The sequence below is a fragment of the Lissotriton helveticus genome, chromosome 7 (genome assembly GCF_964261635.1).
Source record: "Lissotriton helveticus chromosome 7, aLisHel1.1, whole genome shotgun sequence".
NCBI classification, from domain to species: Eukaryota; Metazoa; Chordata; class Amphibia; order Caudata; family Salamandridae; genus Lissotriton; species Lissotriton helveticus.
The window spans coordinates 404,041,811-404,064,767 of NC_136068.1; the positions used below are offsets into that span (position 1 = coordinate 404,041,811).

General features: G+C 45.2%; 1 protein-coding gene across 2 annotated transcripts in view; it reads right to left on the reverse strand.

Annotated features, from left to right (window-relative positions):
- The window catches only part of LOC144766788 (inactive serine/threonine-protein kinase TEX14-like), a 1,338,527-nt gene that overhangs the window by 66,722 nt on the left and 1,248,848 nt on the right, over positions 1–22,957 (reverse strand). For both annotated transcript variants that reach the window (XM_078650521.1, XM_078650519.1), the window contains exon 18: positions 125–273. In XM_078650521.1, the coding sequence (XP_078506647.1) occupies positions 125–273 (149 nt within the window). The remainder of the gene's footprint in view (positions 1–124; positions 274–22,957) is intronic.

The window sequence follows — 22,957 nt, forward strand, 5'->3', positions numbered from 1 at the left end:
CTTCTAGGTCATATCAGGGGCACTTACATGTCTAACATTGTCCAGATGATTCACAGCTAACCTAGAAACATCTGGCTGCCACACCACATCCCAGACCCTCCTAGGGCAGCTTTCACACACTTACAAGCCTCCTGTTGTTCTTCTCCCCTGATTACTTCATGGCCAATTTGTTTTTTCTTCCTAGCAACATAATCCTGGCACCAGATGGCTGTGAGAGTGGATGGTTCACCGGCTCCAGCTAACTCATCAATGATCTCCTGCATCAAATCTAGTCTGTAGGGGATGGAAACATAGACAGCTTAATTTAGTCATGGGTCTGGGCATTTCTTCTTTTTAACCAACCTTCAGATTGTCTATTCAGTTTCTTCTTTTGACACAAAACATACATCATGAATCCAAAAAATATAAAATTAAGTGAAGTAGAGAACAAAAGAGTGGCATATCAGTAAACCAACGTGGCATATTCTTAGAAAGGTTGTACACAATATTCCTAATTTATCTAAATATGATTTTGGAGTATAAAGTCTTAGACTATGAACAAACAGATGTAATATTAGTGTACTGTCTTATTAGTAGAGAGAGGTACAAAATATCAGAAAGGAATGAATGGGGACAAGTGGACAGTGTCTTTTGCTGGGAAGAGGTACAACCTAAAGCGGAGGTGAAGAAAGGTAGAGAAGCACCTTTGTTCCTCTACTGAGCAAACGTATTCTTGATCACTCTGTATACCTTTGTACTTATCCTGTTGTGTGCAAGGGGTAAAAATCTCCAAAGACTATTCACCAACTGGGATCTAGTGTACAGAACACTACATAGCATATATTCTCAGGCAGACATGGATTTACAGGTAACTGGAGATTTACCATGTATGAGTGCATGACTGAAAACATGGAGGGTTAATAGTTGAACTGAATTAGGGTACTCTGCCACATTTGTGGGGGAGTACCCAGTCCGCCAAACTCTAAATCAGGCTGAATATGCTTGTAGCCCTTCTGAGGCTTCCTCCCTTTTACCACAAATTATATATATCTGGTGTAACTGAGTTTAGATACAGACTATAGACACAACGTGATCCAGCTTGAAATGCTTGTTTAAAAATAAATTAAATCTAATTTGAATAATGAACTTCAGGAATCACAGTCTGTTGGGATGTGTCTCTATCCAGATTCCATAGGCCATTTTGGGTTGCTCATTAAATCCCTGAGCTGTAACTTTAGTTCTCTATCACTGGTATCCTTCGTAGATTTATGTATGACCCACCTTCTGACCTGGTGAGGTAACAGTAATACAAACTCATTTGTGATTCAAAATCTGAACCAGGCCTTATTCCTTTTCCAGCATCAGATCTTTCATTGTAGTGCATGCTTTAACAGCATTAATAAGCAATACACCAAAGCTTGGGAGGAGTAAAGCTGACCTTACTGAAGTAGGCTTTGTAACTTTTTCTGATCTATGTTTCTCGCTTGGACTTGTAGGCACATCTCAAGGTGCGCTTTATGAAGCACTCCTGAAGGGAAGCTCAGTTGCTCGCCTGGGATGTGCTTTTACTTTCTATACCACATATGCTTTTGAATGACAGTTTGCAATACATTCATTAATTCATCTAGGGAAAACTTCTCTTGATAGCCAGTGCTATTTATTAATGGCTTCAAAGCCAACAAATAATGTTTTTCCTAAGTATCAGTTTCGTCAATGCATTAATGCAAAGGAAATTTTGATTGTAGAGTATGGCTAGTTGTCGCTGATGCAGATGAAGTGCCCTATTCACAAGTCTAAACATTTCACATGTAAATTTACTTATGTGTAATTACTCCTGCACCTAGATGTTAAGTTTACACATTTTTCCTATTCATCATTCCAAGGTGAAGAATTACACCCAAGTGCAGAATTACATGTATTCACCCCCTGAAATCTAGGCATGGGACAAATAAAGAGAGAATTTACTTCTTAAAGTTTCAAACATGGGAGGAGAGCGGTAAAAAATATTTTTTTATGTAAAATAGAAATGTAAATTAATCTAAAATATTTATTAGGATAGAACTAATCCCAAAAAAATGTTACAGCCCATTAACACATCAAAGTAAATGTTTATTTAACAATAAAAATATAATAAACTAATTTGGGAATAGTTTAAATAAAAAACAAACCCTCACCAGTATTTTAACAATTAATAAATATTTAGTAAAATGGATTTAAAAGATATGTATTTCGTATTGATTTAAAATGTGTATGAAAAGTTCAATTTAATTTGTTGTAAAAAAAAAAATCATTATTTTCAAAATTCTAAAAAAAAATGTTTTCACTTAGGCTTAACTTCTCAACATTAATATTATGACCTACGGGGTATTACATTAGGTTTATGACTCCGTTATTTTCTAAGGGAGTGAGTTGCAGTACCTGAGAGAGGCCATGTCATATGCTAAACTTGTTCCAAGGCTGGGTTGGGGTAAAATTACTACTGTTGTGTGCCTTTTGAGCCGTATTACCTTTTAAAGTGTGTTTTGTGAATAGGAATGGTCTTACTATTTTGTGTGTGGGTGTTTGTATTAGCATGACCCTCCCTAAACCTCCCCATACCTTTCCCTAAGTCACTCCCATTTAGTATTAAGTATTACCCTTTACCCAACAGGTTGTAGCATGTTTTTATTTTGTTCTACATTTAAAATTAACGCCTTAGCTGTGGCCGTTATTTCGGCGCAGTGCTGGGCGTTCCAAGGAGTGGGCGGAGCCGCGCCGGCCGTTGAACGTTCGCAGCACCAGCCAGGTAGTGCTTCGAACGTTCAGCGGCCGACGGCAGCAGCAATGGGGTTAAATATATATTACCAAAATAGGTAACATAATTTTTTTACTAATTTCTTTCAAGTTTAATAAACGTTTTTTCTTTTCCCTATATTTTATCATCGGCAGACTCCAGAAAATGTAGAACAAAATAAAACACAAACTAAAACATTACTACAGCATTAATAAAGTATTTTAAATTTAAAATGTAATTATTTCGAATATGTTAAATTAGAATAGTTTTTCTGAAACTTAAATCACAAAAAAAAACTAAACTAAACCTGTATATATTTTTTTGTCAAATTTCTTTTTATTAAAGTTTTACAAAAGTGAAACATCTAACACGGACATGCCTGTCTGCACATAATAACCTTACATTTTACAACGATATGCCATTGTGCCGTACTGTTTCATGTAAATCAATAAGGTAATTCATCATTATTTACATTATATTGTAAGCCGGACATTCCCCCCAAAGTAAAATAAGAACTTCTTTATCTCAAAATAACAAGTTACTTACTTTTGGTAATGATTTTTCTGGAGGATACAGTATCTGCCTGTGGATTCCTCAACTTTTGAATTACTCCTTTTTCCCACGTCGATGAGGATGTCCCAATGGTATGGCTCCACTCGCAACTCCGAGTGACGTCATCGAAGCCATAAAAAGACTTCATCGGCGTGCTGACATCAGTTCCATGGCTTTAAAGCGAACGGGTGAACCAACAACATTTCACAAGTCTACACAGTATACAATATATGCACAAATGAACAAGTTACTTACCTTCGGGAACGCTTCTTATGGTGGATACAGTATCTGCCTGTGGATTCCTCACCTTGTGAATATCCCCTGCGCTAGCAGCATTCAGACATTTTTTGTAGCTCTCCAAGCCGACGAGGCCGACGTCACAGAACCATGGCTCCGCTAGTGACTCCGCTGACGTTATTGGAGCCATAAGAGAGCCTTGTCGGCGTGATGACGTCCGTTCCGCCCTTTTTTGCCATGCCTTCGAGGCATCAGACGGACCGACACAAAAATACACAGTATACACAGTACATAGTATTCAAATCAACACACAAAGTGTGAAATCAATGCAGTAAAGCAAAAAGAATTAATAATTTCCATTGAAAACAACAGTTATAAAACAACAACATTGTAGGTATACAAGGGTGGACAACGGGGAGGCGGGTGGGCCAGTGAGGAATCCACAGGCAGATACTGTATCCACCAGAAAAAGCGTTACCGAAGGTAAGTAACTTGTTCTTCTGATGGATATATCTGCCAGTGGATTCCTCACCTTGTGAATAGAGTCCCACAGCAGTCCCCACTCCCGGAGGAGGGTGTCCACCCTTCTATACCAAAAAGTCCTGTAGGACGGAACGCGCAAAGTGTCCGTCCCTCCTCACTTCAGAATCTAAGCAATAATGTTTTGCGAAAGTGTAGAGGGAGGCCCAAGTTGCCGCTCTACAAATGTCCTCCACAGGAACACCTCTAGACAAGGCAGAAGTAGAAGACTTTGCTCTGGTAGAGTGAGCTCTTAAACCCCCTGGAGGTTCCTTACCGGCCAAAGAGTAACAAATCTTGATGCACGAGACAATCCATCTGGAAAGTGTGCGCTTGTGCACCGCTCTGCCTTTCCTGCAGCCAGCAAAGCCCCCGAAGAGCTGGTCATCCACACGGTAGTCTTTAGTCCTATTGAGGTAAAAACTCACCGCCCTCTTAGAGTCCAAACAGTGAAGCCGCTCCTCCTCCTTCGAAGGGTGAGGGGGAGGGTAAAAAGAAGGAAGGGTAATGGACTGCCCCAGACGGAAGGGAGTTACCACCTTAGGCAGAAAAGCAGCCCTGGTCCTGAGAACCATTCTATCAGCATGAATAGTCAGGAATGGGGGTTTTGAACTCAGAGCTTGAAGCTCACTTACCCCCCTTGCCAAGGTAATGGCAACAAGAAATACAGTTTTAAAAGACAACAGTCTCACTTGCGTAAGGGCTCGAAGGGAGAACCCATCAAGTAGGTTAAGACAAGAGTTAAGTCCCATTGAGGCACAATACATGGATTGGACTGATATTTGTTGGTAAGGCCTTAATGAAACGTAAAACAATGGGCGATTTAAACAAAGACGGCTGGTATGACAAGCAAAGAAATGCTGACACAGCCGATAAATAACCCTTCACAGTAGCTACAGTAAAACCTTGCTGGGCTAGAGAAAGAGCAAATTGAAGGATGTTGGATAAGCGTGCCCTCAAAGGGTCAATAGACTTCTCCCCACACCAATGAACAAATTTCGACCACCTATAGCAATAGATAGACTTGGTGGAGAGATGTCTGGCGGACAAAATAACGTCCACCACGTCAGAAGAAAGAGAAAAAGAATTCAGGTTGCCCTGTTCAATCTCCAGGCATGAAGGTGCAAGCTCTGGAGGTGGAGGTGTAGAACCTGCCCCTGCGACTGCGAGAGGAGGTCTGCCCTGAGAGGGAGACGGAGCGGAGGGCACGAGGAGAGGTGGAGAAGATCTGTATACCACACCCTTCTTGGCCAATCCGGGGTGATCAATATGACTTGAGCCCGGTCTTGGCGAATCTTCCTCAGAACCCGAGAAATCAAGGGTATAGAAGGAAACGCGTAAAGGAGATGAGAGCCGCCCCAACTCAACTGAAACTCGTCCCCCAACGCTCCCTGTAACAGATACTGGAGACTGCAGAATGACGGGCAATGAGTGTTCTCATGAGTGGCAAACAGGTCCACCAGAGGAGTTCCCCACATCTGGAAGACGTGATGAACCACCTCTGGATGAAGCCTCCACTAGTGGTCCGCAGAGAACTGCCGACTGAGACTGTCTGCACGTACGTTCAGAACTCCGGCCAGATGATTTGCCATCAGACAAACCTGGTGGTCCTGAACCAAGGACCAGAGACGCAGAGCCTCTCTGTAGAGACAATGCAACCCCACTCCTCCCTGTTTGTTGACATACCACATCGCAGTAGTGTTGCCCGTCAGGACTTGAACCGACTGACAGCAAAGGGAAGAGAGGAAGGCCTTGAGCGCCAAACATATCGCCTGCAACTCTAGAAGGTTGATGTGAAGCAACCTTTCTTCTGGAGACCAAAGACCCTTGATCTCCAGATCCCCCAGATGAGCACCCCACCCTAGAGTGGAGGCATCCGTGATCACTGTGGCCACCGATGGGGGTAGATGGAAGGGCTTGCCTTGAGACAGATTACCCTCCTCACTTCACCAAGACAGATCTGCCGCAGCTTCTCTGGAGGTCCTCACAGACTCCCTGAGATCTCCGTTGTGCTGTTACCACTGCCTGCGGAGGCACCACTGGATCGCCCTCATGTGCCAGCGTGCATGGTCGACCAACAGAATGCAGGAAGCAAACAGACCGAGCAGGCGAAGGACCTTTAGGACTGGAACGGCCGCTCTGTTGTAAAACAAATGAATCATTTCCTGAATGTCGAAAATCCTTCATGGAGGAGGTAATGCTCGACAAACAGTAGTGTCCAGTACTGCCCCTATGAACAGGTTGTGCTGAGAGAGCACCAGGTGAGACTTACGTACGTTTATCGAGAAACCCAATTTGTACAACAGCTGTGTAACCTGCAGATAATGAAGCACCTTCTCTGGCGACTCTGCTTTGATCAGCCAGTCGTCCAAATGGGGGTAAACTGGAATCCCCGACCTCCTGAGATGGGCTACCACCACTGCCATCACCTTGGTGAAGACTCGAGGTGCAGTAGTAAGACCAAACGGGAGGACCGCAAACTGATAATGTTGCGACCCTACCGTGAAACGGAGATACCTCCAGTGCGACTTCAGGATCGGTATATGAAAATACGCGTCCTGCAAGTCGATTGACACCATCCAATCTTCCTGTTGCAACGCTTGAAGAACCTGCGCAAGGTTGAACTTGAACTTCTCCTGTTTCAGAAAGAGGTTCAAGATCCTGAGATCCAGGATTGGACGTAACATGCCATCCTTCTTGGGAATCAGGAAATACCGGGAGGAGCATCCCTGACCCCTTTCCCGCTCTGGAACCACCTCTATTGCACCCTTTTTTAGTAAAGTTAACATTTCTTCCTGCAGGAGAAGAAGGTGATCCTCCGAGCAAGACCCTTGGCAAGGATGGTAATTTGGAGGGAATTCCCGAAAGGGAAGAGCCTACCCATTCTCTACAAGATTGAGAACCCAAAGGTCTGTAGTGACAGATTCCCAATCTTGAAGAAAATGAGTAAACTGACCCCCCACAGGACCAGCATGATCCAGAATGGTGGATCTAGGGGGGCTTTGCTGTGGTAAGAGGAGGGGAGGTAGAGGAAGAGGAGGAAGAGGGCTGACGGCCTCGTGGGCGACCTCTGTTCTTGCCCCTGTAGGATTTGTATAAGGTGTTTTGCTACTGCTGTTGCTGCTGTTGAGGCTGTCTATAGGTCCGAAAGGATGACCTCCTAAAACCCCGGTACCTCCTGAACGAGGAGTCTCTAGATTGAGCCTGAAGACCCAGAGACTTGTCTGTTGCCTTACTGTCTTTAAACTTTTCTAAAGCTGCATCTGCTTTTTTTTCAAAAACTCCAGAACCATCAAAAGGAAGGTCCAAAAGCGTAGCCTGAACATCTGGGGAGAACTCTGATGATTTAAGCCATGCACTTCTAGTAGCCACAGAATATCCCATGATTCTGGTGACAGAGTCAGCAGTGTCTAAACAATTTTGTATGACCTGACATGCAGACGCTTGAGTATCTTGCAAAACCTCATTAAAATTTTGTCTGGTTTCTTCGGACAACTTAGGTGCAAGTTGTTTCGCCTAGTCCATTAAAGCATGGATATAGTGACCCAAAAGACAGGTGGCATTAGTGGACTTTAGGGCCATGCTTGCCGAAGAAAACCCTTTTTTTAGCAGACTGGTCGAGTTACTTCGATTCCCTGTCAGCCGGAACTTGTGGAAAGGCACTAGAAGATCTTTTTGAGCAGGCAGCTTGGACCACAAGGATCTCAGGAGAAGGATGGGATGTTAAAAAGTCTGGATCCCCTGGAGCCGCCCTGTATCTCCTGGCAACAGATCTTGAGACAGACGGAGCTTAAAAGGTCTTATGCCAGACCTCCATTACAGGCTCAGTGATTGCCTCATTAAAAGGCAGTAGAGGTTCTATTACTGAAGAAGGCGAATGAAGAACTTCTGTCAAAATGTTAGATTTAAATACAGCAGTGGGAAGCTGAAGATCTAACAGTTCTGCTGCCTTTTTTATTACTGTGTGGTAGGGAACCACATCCTTTGAAGGAGCATCAGACGTAGGCGAAAGTTCCCACTTTGCAGACATATCAAGGCCACTTGCTTCCCTTAATTCCCCAAAACAATCATCTGATTCATGAATCTCGCCTTCCTCCAATTCTTCCAAACGAAACCTCTGTTCCTCAAGAACCTGCTGAGCTTCTCTCCTAGACCTCATTCTGGGTACCGGCGTCGATGGAGCCAATACCGACTCCGATGGATCCGGAGCCGGCATCGTACACGGATCCGGAGGCACAGCCTGCGCCGATCGAGGTCGAGCAAATGGCGCCGGAGATGATGGAAACGGCGTCGATGTCCTCGGCGCCGGGTAATGCCAAGACGGCGCTACCGGAGGAAATGGCGTGAAGGGGGCCTGGGCATAGGCCTGAGGAACCCCCAGATTAAACGCTAATGGACCCATGGGACCCGAAGGCGCTCCAGAGGGGTACATAGCTCTATGGAAAACTTCGTACATAGCATTAAGATAATGCAAGGGTTCTTGACCCGGGCCAGGGAAAGGAGGATAGGCCCCTGGGACAGATTCCGATGTAGGCGTTACAGTGTTCAGGCCAGCCGGCGCCGCCGGCGGAGCCAATTGAGTCGCTTGCTCATCCGGCACAGGAACCTCTTCCACTGGAGCCGGAGAATGTTACAAAGTCGGTGAATGAACCGGCGTCGGAGATCGAGCTGTAGAAGCTGCAGGCGTAACCGATCTTTCGGGAGAAGCCTTATTCGAGAGAGAAGGAGACACGAAGTCCTGAGTGGAGGCATCCGTTATCATCGTGGCCACTGGAGAAGGCGGTTGAAACAGCTTCCCTTGAGACAGGTTACCTGGAACACTCCTTCATAACAGCTCCACTGCAATGTCTCTGGAGATCCTGACTACCTCCCTGAGATCCCCATTGTGTTGAAAGTACTGCCTGCAGAGGCACCACTGGAGTGCCCTCATGTGCCAGTGTGCATGGTTGACCAACAGAATGCAGGAAGCAAACAGACCGAGCAGGCACCGAACCTTCAGGACTGGAACAGCCACTCCACCTTGAAACATTGGAATCATAGCTTAGATGTCTAGAATCCTCTAAGGAGGTGGGAAAGCACGACTCACAGTAGTGTCCAGTACTGCTCCTATGAACAGGTTGCACTGAAAGGACACCAGGTGAGATTTGGATACATTTATCGAAAATACCAAGTCGAATAACAGCTGTGTTACGTGCAGAAGATGGAACACCATCTCTGGCGACTTTGCCTTCAGCAGCCAATCATCCAGCTAGGGGAAAACAGTAATCCTCAATCTTCTGAGATGCGCGTCTACCACCACCATCACCTTTGTGAAGACCTGTGGTGCGGATGTACGACCGAATAGGAGGACTGCAAACTGATAGTGTTGAGACCCCACCGTAAAACTGAGATACTTCCGATGCAACTTCAGGATGGAAATGGGTAGATACACATCCTGTAAATCAATCAACACCATCCAGTCTTCCTGCTGCAGGGCCAATAAAACCTGAGCCAGGGTCAACATCTTGAATTTACCCTGTATGAGGTAAAATCTCAAGACCCTTAGGTCTAGGATCGGACCCCATTGCCAGTCCTTTTTGGGGATCAGGAAATACCGGGAGTAGCATCCGTGACCACTTTACTGCTCTGGAACAACCTCTATCGCACCTTTCTGTAGAAAGGACAGAACCTCTTGTTGCAGGAGCAACAGGTGGTCCTCCAAACACCCACCCTGACGAGGGGATAAGGAGGAGCAAACTCCAGGAAAGGAAGGGCATACTCATTTTCTACAAGATCCAAACCCAAAGATCTGATGTAACAGATTTCCAATTTTGTAGAAAATGGGACACCGACCTCCCACGGGTCCAACATGCTCTTAGATGGGGGATCTAGAACTGCTTCCCTGCTGAGCCAGTCGGGGGGAACAGGAGACGAGGAAGAAGACATTTGTTGGCGAGCAGATCCTCGCAAACAACCTCTTCCCTTCCCTCTGTATGTTCTATACAGCGGGTTCTGTTGCTGCTGATGCTGTCGAACCAAAATGGAGCAGCCTTTCCAAAGCCCTGAAATCTTCGGTATCCAAAACCCCTGGGCTGAGATTGCAAACCTAGAGATCCAACGGTAGCTCTACTATCTTTAAAATGCTGTCGCTGAGTCTGCCTTGGTCGCAGCTTGAGTGTCCAATGGAACCTCCGCGAAGAGGCCCTGGACATCTTCAAGCCGTTTAGGAATCGCTTCCTTAGCCGAGTCCATCAATGCATGGATGTAGCGTCCCAACAGGCATGTAGCAACTTTAAAGCCACACTGGCCGATGAAAATACCTTTTTAGCTCACTCATTTTTTTTAGCCCCTATCCCCCGGAGTGGACGGAAAGGAACTTGAGGATTGTTTCTAGGAACAGGAAGCTTGAACCACCAAACTCTCGGGTGACGGGTGCGTCGATAAAAAAGCTGGATCCCCAGGTGCAACTTTGTATAACCTTGCCACAGTTCTGGATACCGCTGGGGCAGACATAGGCTCTTCCTTAACTTCCAGAATGGGTTCCGTCAAAGCTTCATTTAACAGAAGGGGAGTGAAGAACCTCCATCAGAAGTTTTGATCTGACCTCTGTAGGGGGCAACTATAAGTCCAGAAGGTCGGCAGCCTTTCTTATAACAGAACGGTAGGACGAAACCTCCTGGGAAGGAAGAGTTTTGGGAGAAGAGAGTTCTCACTCTGGTGATGTATCCAGCTTCCTGAAGCCCTACAAAATCATGCATGGGATGCAGTATCTCCCCTTCCTCTGCATCTTTCTGTTGCTCCTGTAATTTCTCCTCTTCCAGAAGGGTCTGTGACTCCCTTCTTGATCATATCTTCGCTGTCCGTGTCGGTGGCACCAGACGCGGTGTCAGTGACTTCGGAGCCAATGTCAATGGAGGCCCTTCAGGGATGGCTGGAGCTGCCACACAAAGTCGCGCCAGACCGGAGCATAGTGGCACCCGAGAATAGTCCATCCTTCCCTCCTGGGATGGGATCGGCGTCGAGAACCTAAGCGTCGTGGGAGGCCAAGTCGGAGTCATTGGCATGAAAGGCACAAAGGGTGTCTGGGCATAATGATGGGGTAAGCCCATGTTGAAAGAAAGCCGTCCCATGGGCCACCAGGCGCGCCAGATGTGTTAACTGCCCTGGTAAACATGCCATATATTTCATTTAAAAAATGCAAAGAATCCATACCTGGAGCCGGAAAAGATGGGTAAGGATCCGGAACCCCCTGATCTGGAACCGCCCGAGTTCGTAAGCTGGATCTGGCTGCGGCTCAAGAGACTCCGTAGTCGGGGGCGGAGTGGTCAGGGGCAAATGAGTTTCTTCCCTTGGCGCTGGAGAGACCATCGGAGACATAGAATGTACCCGAGTCAATTGCGATGAAGGGGAAGGCGAGATCTCAGCCTTCCTATGACGCCATAAAGCTGGGGACTCCGACTTCGGTGACTTGTCTTTGGAAGAGTGGCATCTGAAACCATGATGCCGCTTGTTCTTGTTCTTCCTCGACGACTTTGAGGTATGCAGCGTCAGCGATTAAGACCTTGTGCTTTTCTGAGCCCTCATCTGCTTCTTCACCCTGGCCATGAACAGTTTCACTTCTCTCTCCTTGAGGGCCTTTGGGTTAATACAGCGGCACGAAGAGCATCCCTCAACGTCATGGTCGGACGACATGCACCAAAGACAATCTTTGTGGGGTTCCATGACTGACATATGACCCCTACATTCCTAAGGATTTAAATCCAGGCCTTTTCTGAGCAGCCATTGCACTGCTACAAATTACAGAAAGCTGTAACAATGTTAACCACAAAGAAATGGAGAGACCTAGAAAAACCATTATGCATTGACGGCGGGGAAAAAAGGGAACTGACGTCAGCACGCTGACGAGGTCTTCTTATGGCTCCGATGACGTCATGCGGACTCACAAGCTGAGCCGTACCATTGTGACATCCTCGTTGATGTGGGAGAGCTGTGAAAAAAGTTTCAGTGGAATGCTGCGCAATGGATAATTCAAAAGGTGAGGAATCCACAGGCAGATGTATCCATCAGAATTAAAACAATGTCTTCTTTCTCCTCATCCCTCCCCACCAAAAAGAAAGACTCAAATCAAGAAAACTGACAATTAACTATGGTGCCCTGTATGTATTGACTTTCTGTAGGGGAGCTCTAGACCAGGGAGGATTGTCTTCTAGAAGGTCTTGTTAGAAGGAGAAGGCTGATATGCTAGAATTGGAACAAATGTAGTGCCCTCATCCTCAGGGACCAGGCAGTAAGAGGGACACCCTGTGAAAGGTATGTCACCAGTGGTCCCCAGGCATATTACATTGTTTTAAATCATCTCTGAAGATATCCGTCATTCTTTTCATGGTAAGGGCTTGCCATAAGTGTGCATGCCATTATGTCAAAGATGGAGCTTCTTTCTTTCTACCATGCTGCTGCTATCGCTTATTTTGCTGCGCCTAAACATAAACACATTATGGCCCTATCGCTTTTGGTTTCATATTTCAAAGTCTTCTCAGATACCCAACAATACACATTCAGGAGTATCTGGAGCTGGGTACCCTAACATATCCATGATCTGCACCAATATTTCTGCCCAAAATTGCTGAATGGTTGGGCAGTCCCACCAGATGTGGCAAATATCTCCCAACAGACCACATCCCCTCCAACATACATCGGATGTTTCTGGACAAGTCCTCTTTAATTTTGTTGGGTAGGGATACCAATCATAATGCTTCTTTCATTCCTAGTGAGTGGTTGCTTTTGGGAATGTCGTTCCAGAGTTTCCTCCATTTCTTCCCTGTTATTTGTTTACCCAGAACTTGTTCCCAAAAGGAGACATGTTGCAGTAGTGGGGAGCGCTGCGCAGTGAATAGGAGGTTGTATAAAAAACTGAGGGTGCCTCTCAAAGTGCCTGCTCTCTTAACAAATTGTTCAATAGGTGTAACATTTCTTGTTGTCGCCTCTCTACCCTCAGGAGTTAATGCTCAATACTTCAATTGTAAGTAGTGAAAGTGTTCAGAATTGGGGAGGTGAAACTCATGGTTAGTTTTAAAACGTTAGTACATCCAAGTTGTGATATAAGTCAGCCAGGGTGAGGCATCCCCCCTCCCACCACGTGTCGAACAGGCCAGGTGTTAGGGCCGGCGGGAATGCCGGGTTATAATGAATTTGATTAAATGGGGATGAAAACGTTGTCCAACTAGACGTCCTGTTAACCCAATCCCAGATAGCGAAAGTGTTCTTCGTGTGGGTGCCTAAATATGCATTTAGTGGGCCTTGTTCTTTAGGTTTCCGGAGAACATCCCATATGACCCAAATCACTTTCTCCCTGTTGACGTGTAACTAGTGTTTGTCTAATTCCGGTAAGGACCATTCCTAAATTATTTTCAGTTGGGCTGCCTGGCAATAAAGTTGAAAATCAGGCAGAGCCAGTCCTCCCTCCATCTTTTGTCACCTGAGTAATTTAAAAGGTAGGCAGGCTCTCCCTCTCTGCCAAGTGAATCGAATGATCAGGGTTTATTGTGTGGAGAAAAAATCTCGCCCTATATCAATCAGCAAGGCTTGAAAGAGACACAGAAATTTCGGTAATACAAACATTTTAATTGCATGTAGCCAACCCTTCCAAGAAAAATACATCGACGACCAACATTTCAGCTCAATTTTCAATAGTTGTTGATATCACATACCTAAGTATGTGATATCTTTCTTTGCCCATTGAAAAGTAGTCCCATTTACTATTGTTGCCATTTCCGTGTCGGTAGGGTCATGTTAAGCAGGTAGGATTTCGTCAGGTTAATATGGAACCCTGCTAGTGCTTCAAAGGATCGAAGCTCAATCTGTAGAGCTTCTAATGAGCTCTGTGGTGTGGTGAGGGTGAGCAAAACATAATCAGCAGATTAAGAGATGTTATGCTCTACATCACCAAATGATATGCCCTTGACCTCAGGAGTTGCTTGTATTTTCACAGCCAACACTTCTATACTCAATGCGAAAAGTAAAGGGGAGGGAGAGCATCCCTGCTAATCCCTCCCCCCAATTGAAAGTATCCTGAGTGCAGACCATTGACTGAAACTTTGGAACTGGGTGCTGCATAATTTGCTCAGATCATGGCTATAAAAGTATTGCAAAAGCCAAATCTTTTTAGTGTATGAAATAGAAAGGGCCAATCCACCTGATCAAATGCCTTCTCGGCGTCAAGTCCCAAAAGCACTGCTGGTATGTGCCTCTTGGTGGATTTTTCAATTAGGTGTATTTCTTTCCTAACATTATCATGGGTTTGTCTGCCCTTAATACAACCCGACTAATCAGGTGGATCAAGCCTGGAATCATGTCTTCTAGTTGTGTGGCCAACATTTTTTTGTCCAGTTTTAATAGGGTAATTGGCCTATAGGAACTACAGAGTTTGAGATCTTTCCCTGATTTGGGTAGAACCGTAACTGTCTGTGGGATACTATGCAATTGAAAAGGAGAGTCAGATGGGGGACCAGCTCAGCGCAAAAGGACTTATAAAATTGAGGCATCAGGCCAACCAGCACTGGCGATTTATGGTGTTTCAGGGTCTTAATAGCCTGTTGTACTTCTTCACCTGTAATCAGTTCTCCTAAGTACTCATTTTGAGCTACTGTCACTTGAGGTAGGTCTACGGAGTCAAGGTAGTGGAGTTGGGCACTCACATCCTTTCGTTCGACTGTATACAAAGTGTCGTAGAAGTCGCCAAATTCCCTCGACTTTCTTACTCTAAATTTACTAGTTCCCCAGATCCCCCATGGATTCCCCCAATATATTTATTTTCTCTCGTAACCTGTAGTTGCTTTGCTAAATGCACCCAAACCTTGTTGCCATACTCATACGAGATTTGCTTTAGTTTCAGCAGAGTTCATTCTGCTCTGTTAGTGTGGATCGCATTCAGTTTCCCTTTCAGTGTGGTAACTTGCCATTGAAGCAAGAGTGTTGAATTCATCTTGTGTGCCTGTTCGCACTTTTTCAGCTCCTCCTCTAATTGTAACCTTTCTTGCGTTCGCTGTTTTTTAAGTGTGGAAATGAGTTGAATACATTTGCATCTTATCACTGCTTTAAAGGCATCCAAAATATTCAAGGGGTTTGTCTCGTTACGGGAATTTAAGTGAAAATATTCTCAGATTGCCTTCCTGAGATCATCTCTTAGTATTTTATCTCACACTAAGGAGTTGGGAAAGAACCATTTGGCCGCCTTCAGTGTTGGGGCATTCCATCGTAAAATTACTGAGATGGTGCATTGTCTGAGATTGTGTTAGGATGTATGGGCACGTATCTGAGGTCAGTAGTCAGTGACTTACTCAGAAAGATGTAATCTAACCGTGAGTATGTACTGTGGGTGTGTAAATAAAAAGTATAGTCTTTAGTGAAAGGGTCAAGGAATCTCCATGCATCCACACGTCCCTGGTCTTGCACTGTTTGTTTTAACACTTTCGAGAAACTACCTGTGGAAAATCTATGTGGATCGGTACTGTCCATACCCCAATGACATGTCAAGTTAAAATCTCCTGTCATTATTATTTCCCCTTCTACAAAGCCTCCCAGCACAGTCAGGAGTGAGTGGAGAAAAGTCAACTGATTGGGGTTAGGTGCGTAAGCTCAGGGAAATGTGCAGAGTTTCCCTCTAAGACTGCCCTCGACCAACACCCACCTACCCTCCTTATCGCTATTATATCCCTCCAGCTGAAATTTTAGGGCAGAATGATATAGCAAGGCCACCCCGCTAGGTTTTGTCGATGCCGAGGACCTATAAATCATTGGGTAGAGCTTGTGTTTTAACCTGTGGTCCTCTGATCTTTTGAGATGAGTTTCCTGTAGGGCCACTACATCAAAATAGTGATCTAACATATATTTACAAATCTTGTAGCATTTGAGTGAAGAGTTAAGTCCCCAAACATTCCAGAACAAGGTGGTAATCATTCCTCTAGCCATGTACATTTGGTTTCCCACCCTTGGACGATCCCTGAGAACAGCATCACCCCCGCTGCCCTGTCCTAGTTCTCCATCGTGCCGCTTCCTTATCTTCTTGTGAGAACTCCCTGTGTGTATTGTAATATTGATTATCTCTTTCTAAGAACCTATTTGAATTCCAGTTTGGCATGCAAATATATATAAAAAAAAAAGTCTCCAAATTAGGAATGTCGGGACAACTGGTCCCCAAATTGTGTGACAAGCTAAAAAAGAATACATTATGTGAGGCAAATCAGTCAGAGACTGCTACCATTGCATATATTCTGTAGTAGTTATTAAGGCATTTGCAGTTCCAAATGTACTAGCACTATGAGCGCCCCATGTCTCCGCTGAAAGTTCTTGACAATAAGTTTGTCTGCCAGTTATGTGACTTTTTATAAGACAGTACATCCAGTAAAGTTTGTATTTATTGTCTTTGTTAAGCTAGCCACTGGTAAAGTTGCCATATCAAGCAAAGGGCCCCAGCTTAGGGGCAGTCCATCAGAGTCACCATCAACAGATCATCATCGCTTCCTGTGATTCGTCGTGCATCTCTGGGAGAGCCAGGAAGTCACCCTCTGGGGTCCTGGGACACCGTTCGTTAAAGTACTAGTTTCTTCTCCTGGTTGCTGCACCTCAGGAGGATGCATATCCAACAGAGCCAGCGCCTCTGTCAGCTCTAATACATGGTAAGTTTAATTGTGGTATTCAAATGCCAGTCCATCAATACTTAACACGCTCCTTTTTAAGGTTTTCTATCACTGGGTGGAACATTTTGCAACATGTCAATGTTGCTTGCGCTACACCCTGGTAAAAGAAACATGAGTATCCCTGAAAAGCCACTATATTCTTTTTCCTAGCTCCTTGGAAAATAGTTTCTTTGACCTTGAACGATTGCAGTTTCACTAGTATGTCTCGTAGATATCTCTTCTCTCCTGCTACTAGCCTTCCCACTCTATGTTCACTCTCCAACCTAATTTTTAATTGCGCTTCTCTGAGAGTCTCTGCAAACAGACCCATCATGAAGGTCTTGAGATTCACTCCCTCTGCTCCTTCTTCAAAGTCAATTATTCTAATTTTGTTGTTTCAAGGTATATTTTCTAGGGCTTTATTCTTCAGAACAGTAGCCTGTTGCTGGGCGCGGAGTGTTTGTATAGGATCCTCCGCGTGATGGGTATGCTGTTGAATCCATCACTTTAGTTTCCAAGTCATTTACCCTTGTGACAACGGACTCAATATCTTGTTGGAGGGTTTGTAATTTACACGTCAGTTCTGTTTTTAACACGTCCAGGGATGACTCCAGGTTGGTTTCTAGTTTCTCCCTGAGTTCCCTCTTAAATTCTCATAGGGAGGTAAGTAGTTTGTCCTTCGTTAGAGGCATGGTCTCCCCCATTGCCACAGCTTGCAGCCTTACCCGTGCCTCTGATTTGGTAAAGTAACTTGACAACCTATTGAAATCTGTGGTATAAAGGAGAATTTGCATGTCGTGGGGGTAGGCCAAGCAGATAACCTCAACGGAGTGGTATTCTGTCCGTTCATAGTTAGAGAGTTTTAGTTTTTTCCACTGAGAAGCGGCTCTGGCGTGGAGAGCTTTCTGGGTTGACGTGTAAATCGCACACGGAGTCCCCTCCACTTATCTGGCACCCTCAATGACCAATTGAGCTCTTATGTGCCCCTTCTTTGCCAGGACAATTAATCCCTATTCACCACACCAAGGTGCCTTTGGTTCATGGCCGAGTGATTCTTCTGGGAGGGTGACCAGATCTGGAGCGGTGCCTTTTCAGTTCTCATTTGCTGCATACATTCAGTCCCACCTTTATTGCTGCATTGTGAAAAAAGTCAATGTTATAACAGTCGTGGGGAAGTCCTTAAGGGTCTCCTCCTCCTTATGTGGTGCTTTTTGTTGTTTTTTGGGGCCTCCCAGTATCATATGCTTCTTTCTTCTATATTTAGGCCTCCAGTACATTCTGCAGTTTGTGGGACCTTAATTTACAACTTGCTGGTGCTGCCAGGTTAAAGTCAAGAGTGGTGGTAAGGGTAACTTCCTCTAACAGAGACCAAGATGGCTTCTCATTTTTGCCATATCTTCCGATGCCCTTCAGGAATCCTCAAGATTATGGATGGTGAGGCGGTATATCCGCACAGCATTTCCCTGATCTCTCTACTGCTTGGTCTCTTGGAAAAAGTCCCCCTTTTAAAGTCAGGCACAGTGTCCCTGTTCCACCCAGTGCAACCAGTGCTGCCCTCTGTGTCACCGGTATTGCTCTGCCTGTTCTAGTTAAACCACATCCATGCCACTGCCATCGTTGGGCCAACTATGTACTCCCTTCGGACCTCTGGGTGCACTCACGCTTGCGTAGGACTCCAGCCCGTTGCGCCAGAATCACCGGGTTGCGACAGAGCCACCTCGCCTTTGTTCGGTGCTGAGTCTACCTCCCAACCCGATACTCTGCTTGTGCCTTGGTCTTAGTTACTGGAGCCCCTTAATTCTGTTTTCGGGACGCCTCAGGCAGGAATTGCCGCCATTTTATCCATGCTCGCCCATGCTCATATCTAGTGTCATCCACCACCTTTACTGGGTTTTAATCAGATCCCCATGCAGTATCGGAATCTCTATGCTGCCAGAATCGTCCTCGATATCAAAGTTGGCCGTTTACTGGTGTTAGGCCTGTCATTCGCACTCGATGGTAGCGGAGCCTTCGTGGATTACTTTCACTCAGCCATCTTGCTTGGCCACGCCCATTTCATACTTTTTAATTATATATTAATCAGTATTGAAAGTGATGTACAGACGTAATCAAACGCAATTTAATATTTTAATAAACAATCATTTTACCTTGCATTTACATTGCCTTTTGCCCCAAACCACTTCCCTTTAGTAGAATTATTGCCCATTTTTTATCCACTCCTCCCTATTCCTCCCACATTTACTACTAAAAAGCATATCTTTGTGTGCAGATACTCTTTAATTCAGACAGAGATCTCTGCACAGAAAAAGATGATAGGCCAAGATGGAGACCTCTGCACATAGGTTGTGAATAGCATTTTGTAGTACTATTGAAGCGCTGCTATAGGTAATACAAAGAGAAGTTTGTGAATAATCCCTCCTGTTTTCACTCCTGTACCATTTAGGTATAATAACACAATTCACTACATTCTATTTTCTTTAAAAACACACTGCTAGGTTGGTGTTTAGAGTCAAATGTACGTAATTATGATAGGATTATTGTTTTGTTTTTTGTTTAAAGGCGGAACTTATTTCCTTTTGTAGGCATATTACCTTCTTTAACTCCTTGAGTGCTATGGATGTGACCTACACGTTCACAGTGCTCACATCTGAGCACTATAGATGTGGAGGTCCAGTCCAGGGACCCAGCAGCAGGTTTTTTTTCATCTCCGCCACCTCCACCCTAATATTTTGTATTGCAGTGTCTCTGTCCCCTGGCAGCAAATTGGGAGGGTTTAGCCCTAATATGCCCCAAATGGGTAATGAAAGTCTTTTTACGTTACCATGAATGTAGAATAGGGAGTTTGCCTCAATCAGATGCCCCAGGGAGGAAACGGGGGACACAGAAAGTCCACTAGAACCCAGTGAAAGCCTTTATAAAAAAAAGTTTGGGGGGGTTGAAAGCCTGCTGGATGGCATATATTTATTCACCAAAATACAAAGGGGTGGCGGCCCATGCTGGCATAGGGCTACCCAAAAGGGGGCAATGCAATAAGTGGGGGGAACGCAGGGTGGTATGAATTTTGTGAATTCTCGAATTTTCCATTGTACACATGCAAGGGAAGTGCATGACTTTGAGTGAACTTTGAGGTTTGCAGGGCATTATGGATAATAAAACATTGTGGAACCCATGCAAGATTCACCACACTGAACTCCCTCAGGTGTCTAGTTAAAAAAAAGATTAGGAGTTGGTAGACTTTCCATGGGTGACAGCTATACCAGGCCTGAAAATCAAAGTTCCACCCATTACACAAAAGGGGTCAAATTGCTCCATGTTGCGGTTTAGGCCTATCCTTGTTGTTGGCTTAAGTCTCCCTCGCGCAAGTGGGGTACCGTTTTTTTATGGAGAGGTATGTGGGAATGCTGCGGTAGTAGAAAAATGGTGGTTTCCTGCACATTCCAGAACTTTGCATTACAAGTGTGAGGAATATGTGTGTTTTCAGCCAATGTTTGAAGTTTGCAAGGGCTTCAGGGTAAAAAAAAAAAACTCATGAAACGTCTGCATTTCACACCACCCAAGACTCCCCGGAGGACTAGTTTTAAAATATGTCTATATTTAGTAGGTTTCCTTGGATGTCGGCCGAGACCGAGTCCCAAATCCACAGCTACCACACTGCAAAAAATGGTTGGTATTGAGTGGAAAAATGTTACCTTTCCATTTTGAGATTTGGGCCCATTCTTTTTACAGGTGCTAGGCCTACTCACACAATTGCGGTACAGTTTTTCTTGAGAGGTATGTGAGCATGCTAGATGATAGGAATATTTTTGTATCTCTGCAGATTTTGGAACTTTCCCTCACAGATATGTGAGGAAAATTCGCAATTAGCGTTTTCAGGCAGGGTTTGAGGTTTGCAAGGGCTTCTGGGTAGATAAAAAGTCACAGGATCTAAACAAGTCACACCATTTTGAACACCGTTTAGTGTCTAGTTTTCATAAATGTCAGGGTTTGGTATGTTTCCCACGGTGCCGGCTGAGCTATGGTCAAATTCCGCAGTACCCAAATTGAAAAAAACAAAAACTAACAAACAAAAAAAAAGGTTCTATGTCAGTGGAAACAACTGATCTGCCCATGTTGCTTTTTTTGGGCCCTATCCTATTGCAGGCACATGGCCTAACATACAAGTGAGGAACAGTTATTCGGAGACCTGCTGGAATGCTCTCTGCTAGGAAATCAGTGGATTCATGCTAATTTGTTCACTTTACGTCACAAAAAGTTTAATAAAATGTGTTGCCTTGGGCCAAAATTTGAGGTTTGCAAGGGCATTTGGGTAATGACATCCATACAAGTCACATCATCCTGGACTCTCCTGTGTCTAGTTTTCAGAAATATCTAGGTTGGGTAGGTTTTCCTGGGCAGTTGAGCTAGCCCTCAAATTCCACAGCTACCCAAGACCAAAGAGATCGATATGCGGAGCCCCACAGGTATCATCTCTCAGTCCCACCCTTTTCAATATATACATGACACTGCTCACCAACATCATCCAATCCCAAGTCATCACTGTCATCTCCTACACCATGACAGCCAACTCATCATCTCCCTGACAAGACAACAACCACCAAGACCAACTTTACCAACACCATGACCATTGTAGCAGACAGACTGGATGCGAACCAACTGCCTGCAGTTCAACTTCGACAAGAAAGAAGTACTGGTCTTTGGCAACAACACATCCCCATGGAACTTTATCTGATGCGCTAGGACAAACACCCACAGACCATGCAAGAAATGTGGGGATCATCCTAGACAGCAAACTCAACATGATGACTTAAGTTAACGCAGTGTGCATTGTAGGAGGATGGATATCTGACTATGGTTACCCCCAACTTTTTGAATAGTGTTTAGCTGGTTTTTGACTTAGTTGGTCTGGGATCCTGCTAATCACGGCCCCAGGCTATCTGCTCTCACTGTAAAATGGACTCCATGTACTTTAGGTACATACCTAATTGGATGTTGGGTCACCTTGTGAGCCCCTGTATAGTGTACCAAAGGAACCCAGGGCATAGGTGCATCCAAGGCCTACCAGTGGGTTGCAGCATGAATTATACCACCCCTGGCTGGCCATCCAAATTGACACAACTGGCTGATCACTCAGCTGGGGCAAGGTCATGTAATCACCCCTTGCTTAGATATAGTATTCCTATATCTAACCTTTTATCTAGACACATATGCACCTGTAAGTCACTCCTATGGCAGGCCTTAACAATCCTGAAGGCAGAGTGCTTGGTTTTATGTGAGATGAGGCTCTAGCATGAGCTGAGCCTGTCTGCAGCTTTTGGAACCATGTCCTTATAGCTGTTCTAGGATATAGCCATACCATATACTCTTAAGTGCATTATAATCCTCGCGGTTAAATGCTAACTTTGGTTTGGATTTATCAAAACATGTCGTGTAAGGTGTCATACGCTTTGGAATACTACTCCCTCGCCAGTTCTGGTGACGGGGGTAGCATTCCACCCTTCGAGAGGGAGAAGACATGTTGTTCCTGCTAATCCCGGTTAAAGTTAACCAGAGCCTCAGCATCACAAAATGGATGCTGCTGCCACAGACACAAGTCTGGCCTCCTGCTGCTGGGAGTCCTTCCAGCGAGGGTGGCTTGGACAATATATTTCCTGCCTTGGGAGGTGCTAGCACCACCCCAGACAGGCCTTAGTGTATTGGGGCAGGGAGGGCTGAATGAAATGAGACACTGCCTGTGGCACACAAGGTGCTCCATGCATAGTCCGGTTCAAACCAGTTGCTGGGGCACTCCAGCCCCAGCTCTGGTGCGAAACTGGACAAAGGGAAAGCGGTGTAACCACCCCCTTCCCTGGTCCCACCCATAGGAGGGACCTAGCAGGTAATCCAGCCCCTTTGATTGGTATAAAGGTAGGAGCCGAGTCAAGAGACTTTAGATTTATCCTGAACTGAAACTTGAAACGAAACTCTGGACCTTCGACATTCTATTGCAACTAGAAGACTGAAGAATCTCCCTTGTGGTCCAGGAGTGACCACCCTGTGCAAACGGGCACCATCCAGCGATCTGCGGTTTCCTTTGTCGACGCTCCCGCCGGAGTTCGAGCACAGATCCTGACAAGAACTGGACTTCCAGAATTCCTTGAGCCCGATCCACAGCCACAGCAAAGCTGAGACCCGTGGAGGCGACGAGAGACGTGGGACCGGACATCTTGAAAAACCTGCTCATTGCTACTTGTGCCGCTTCTGAGGC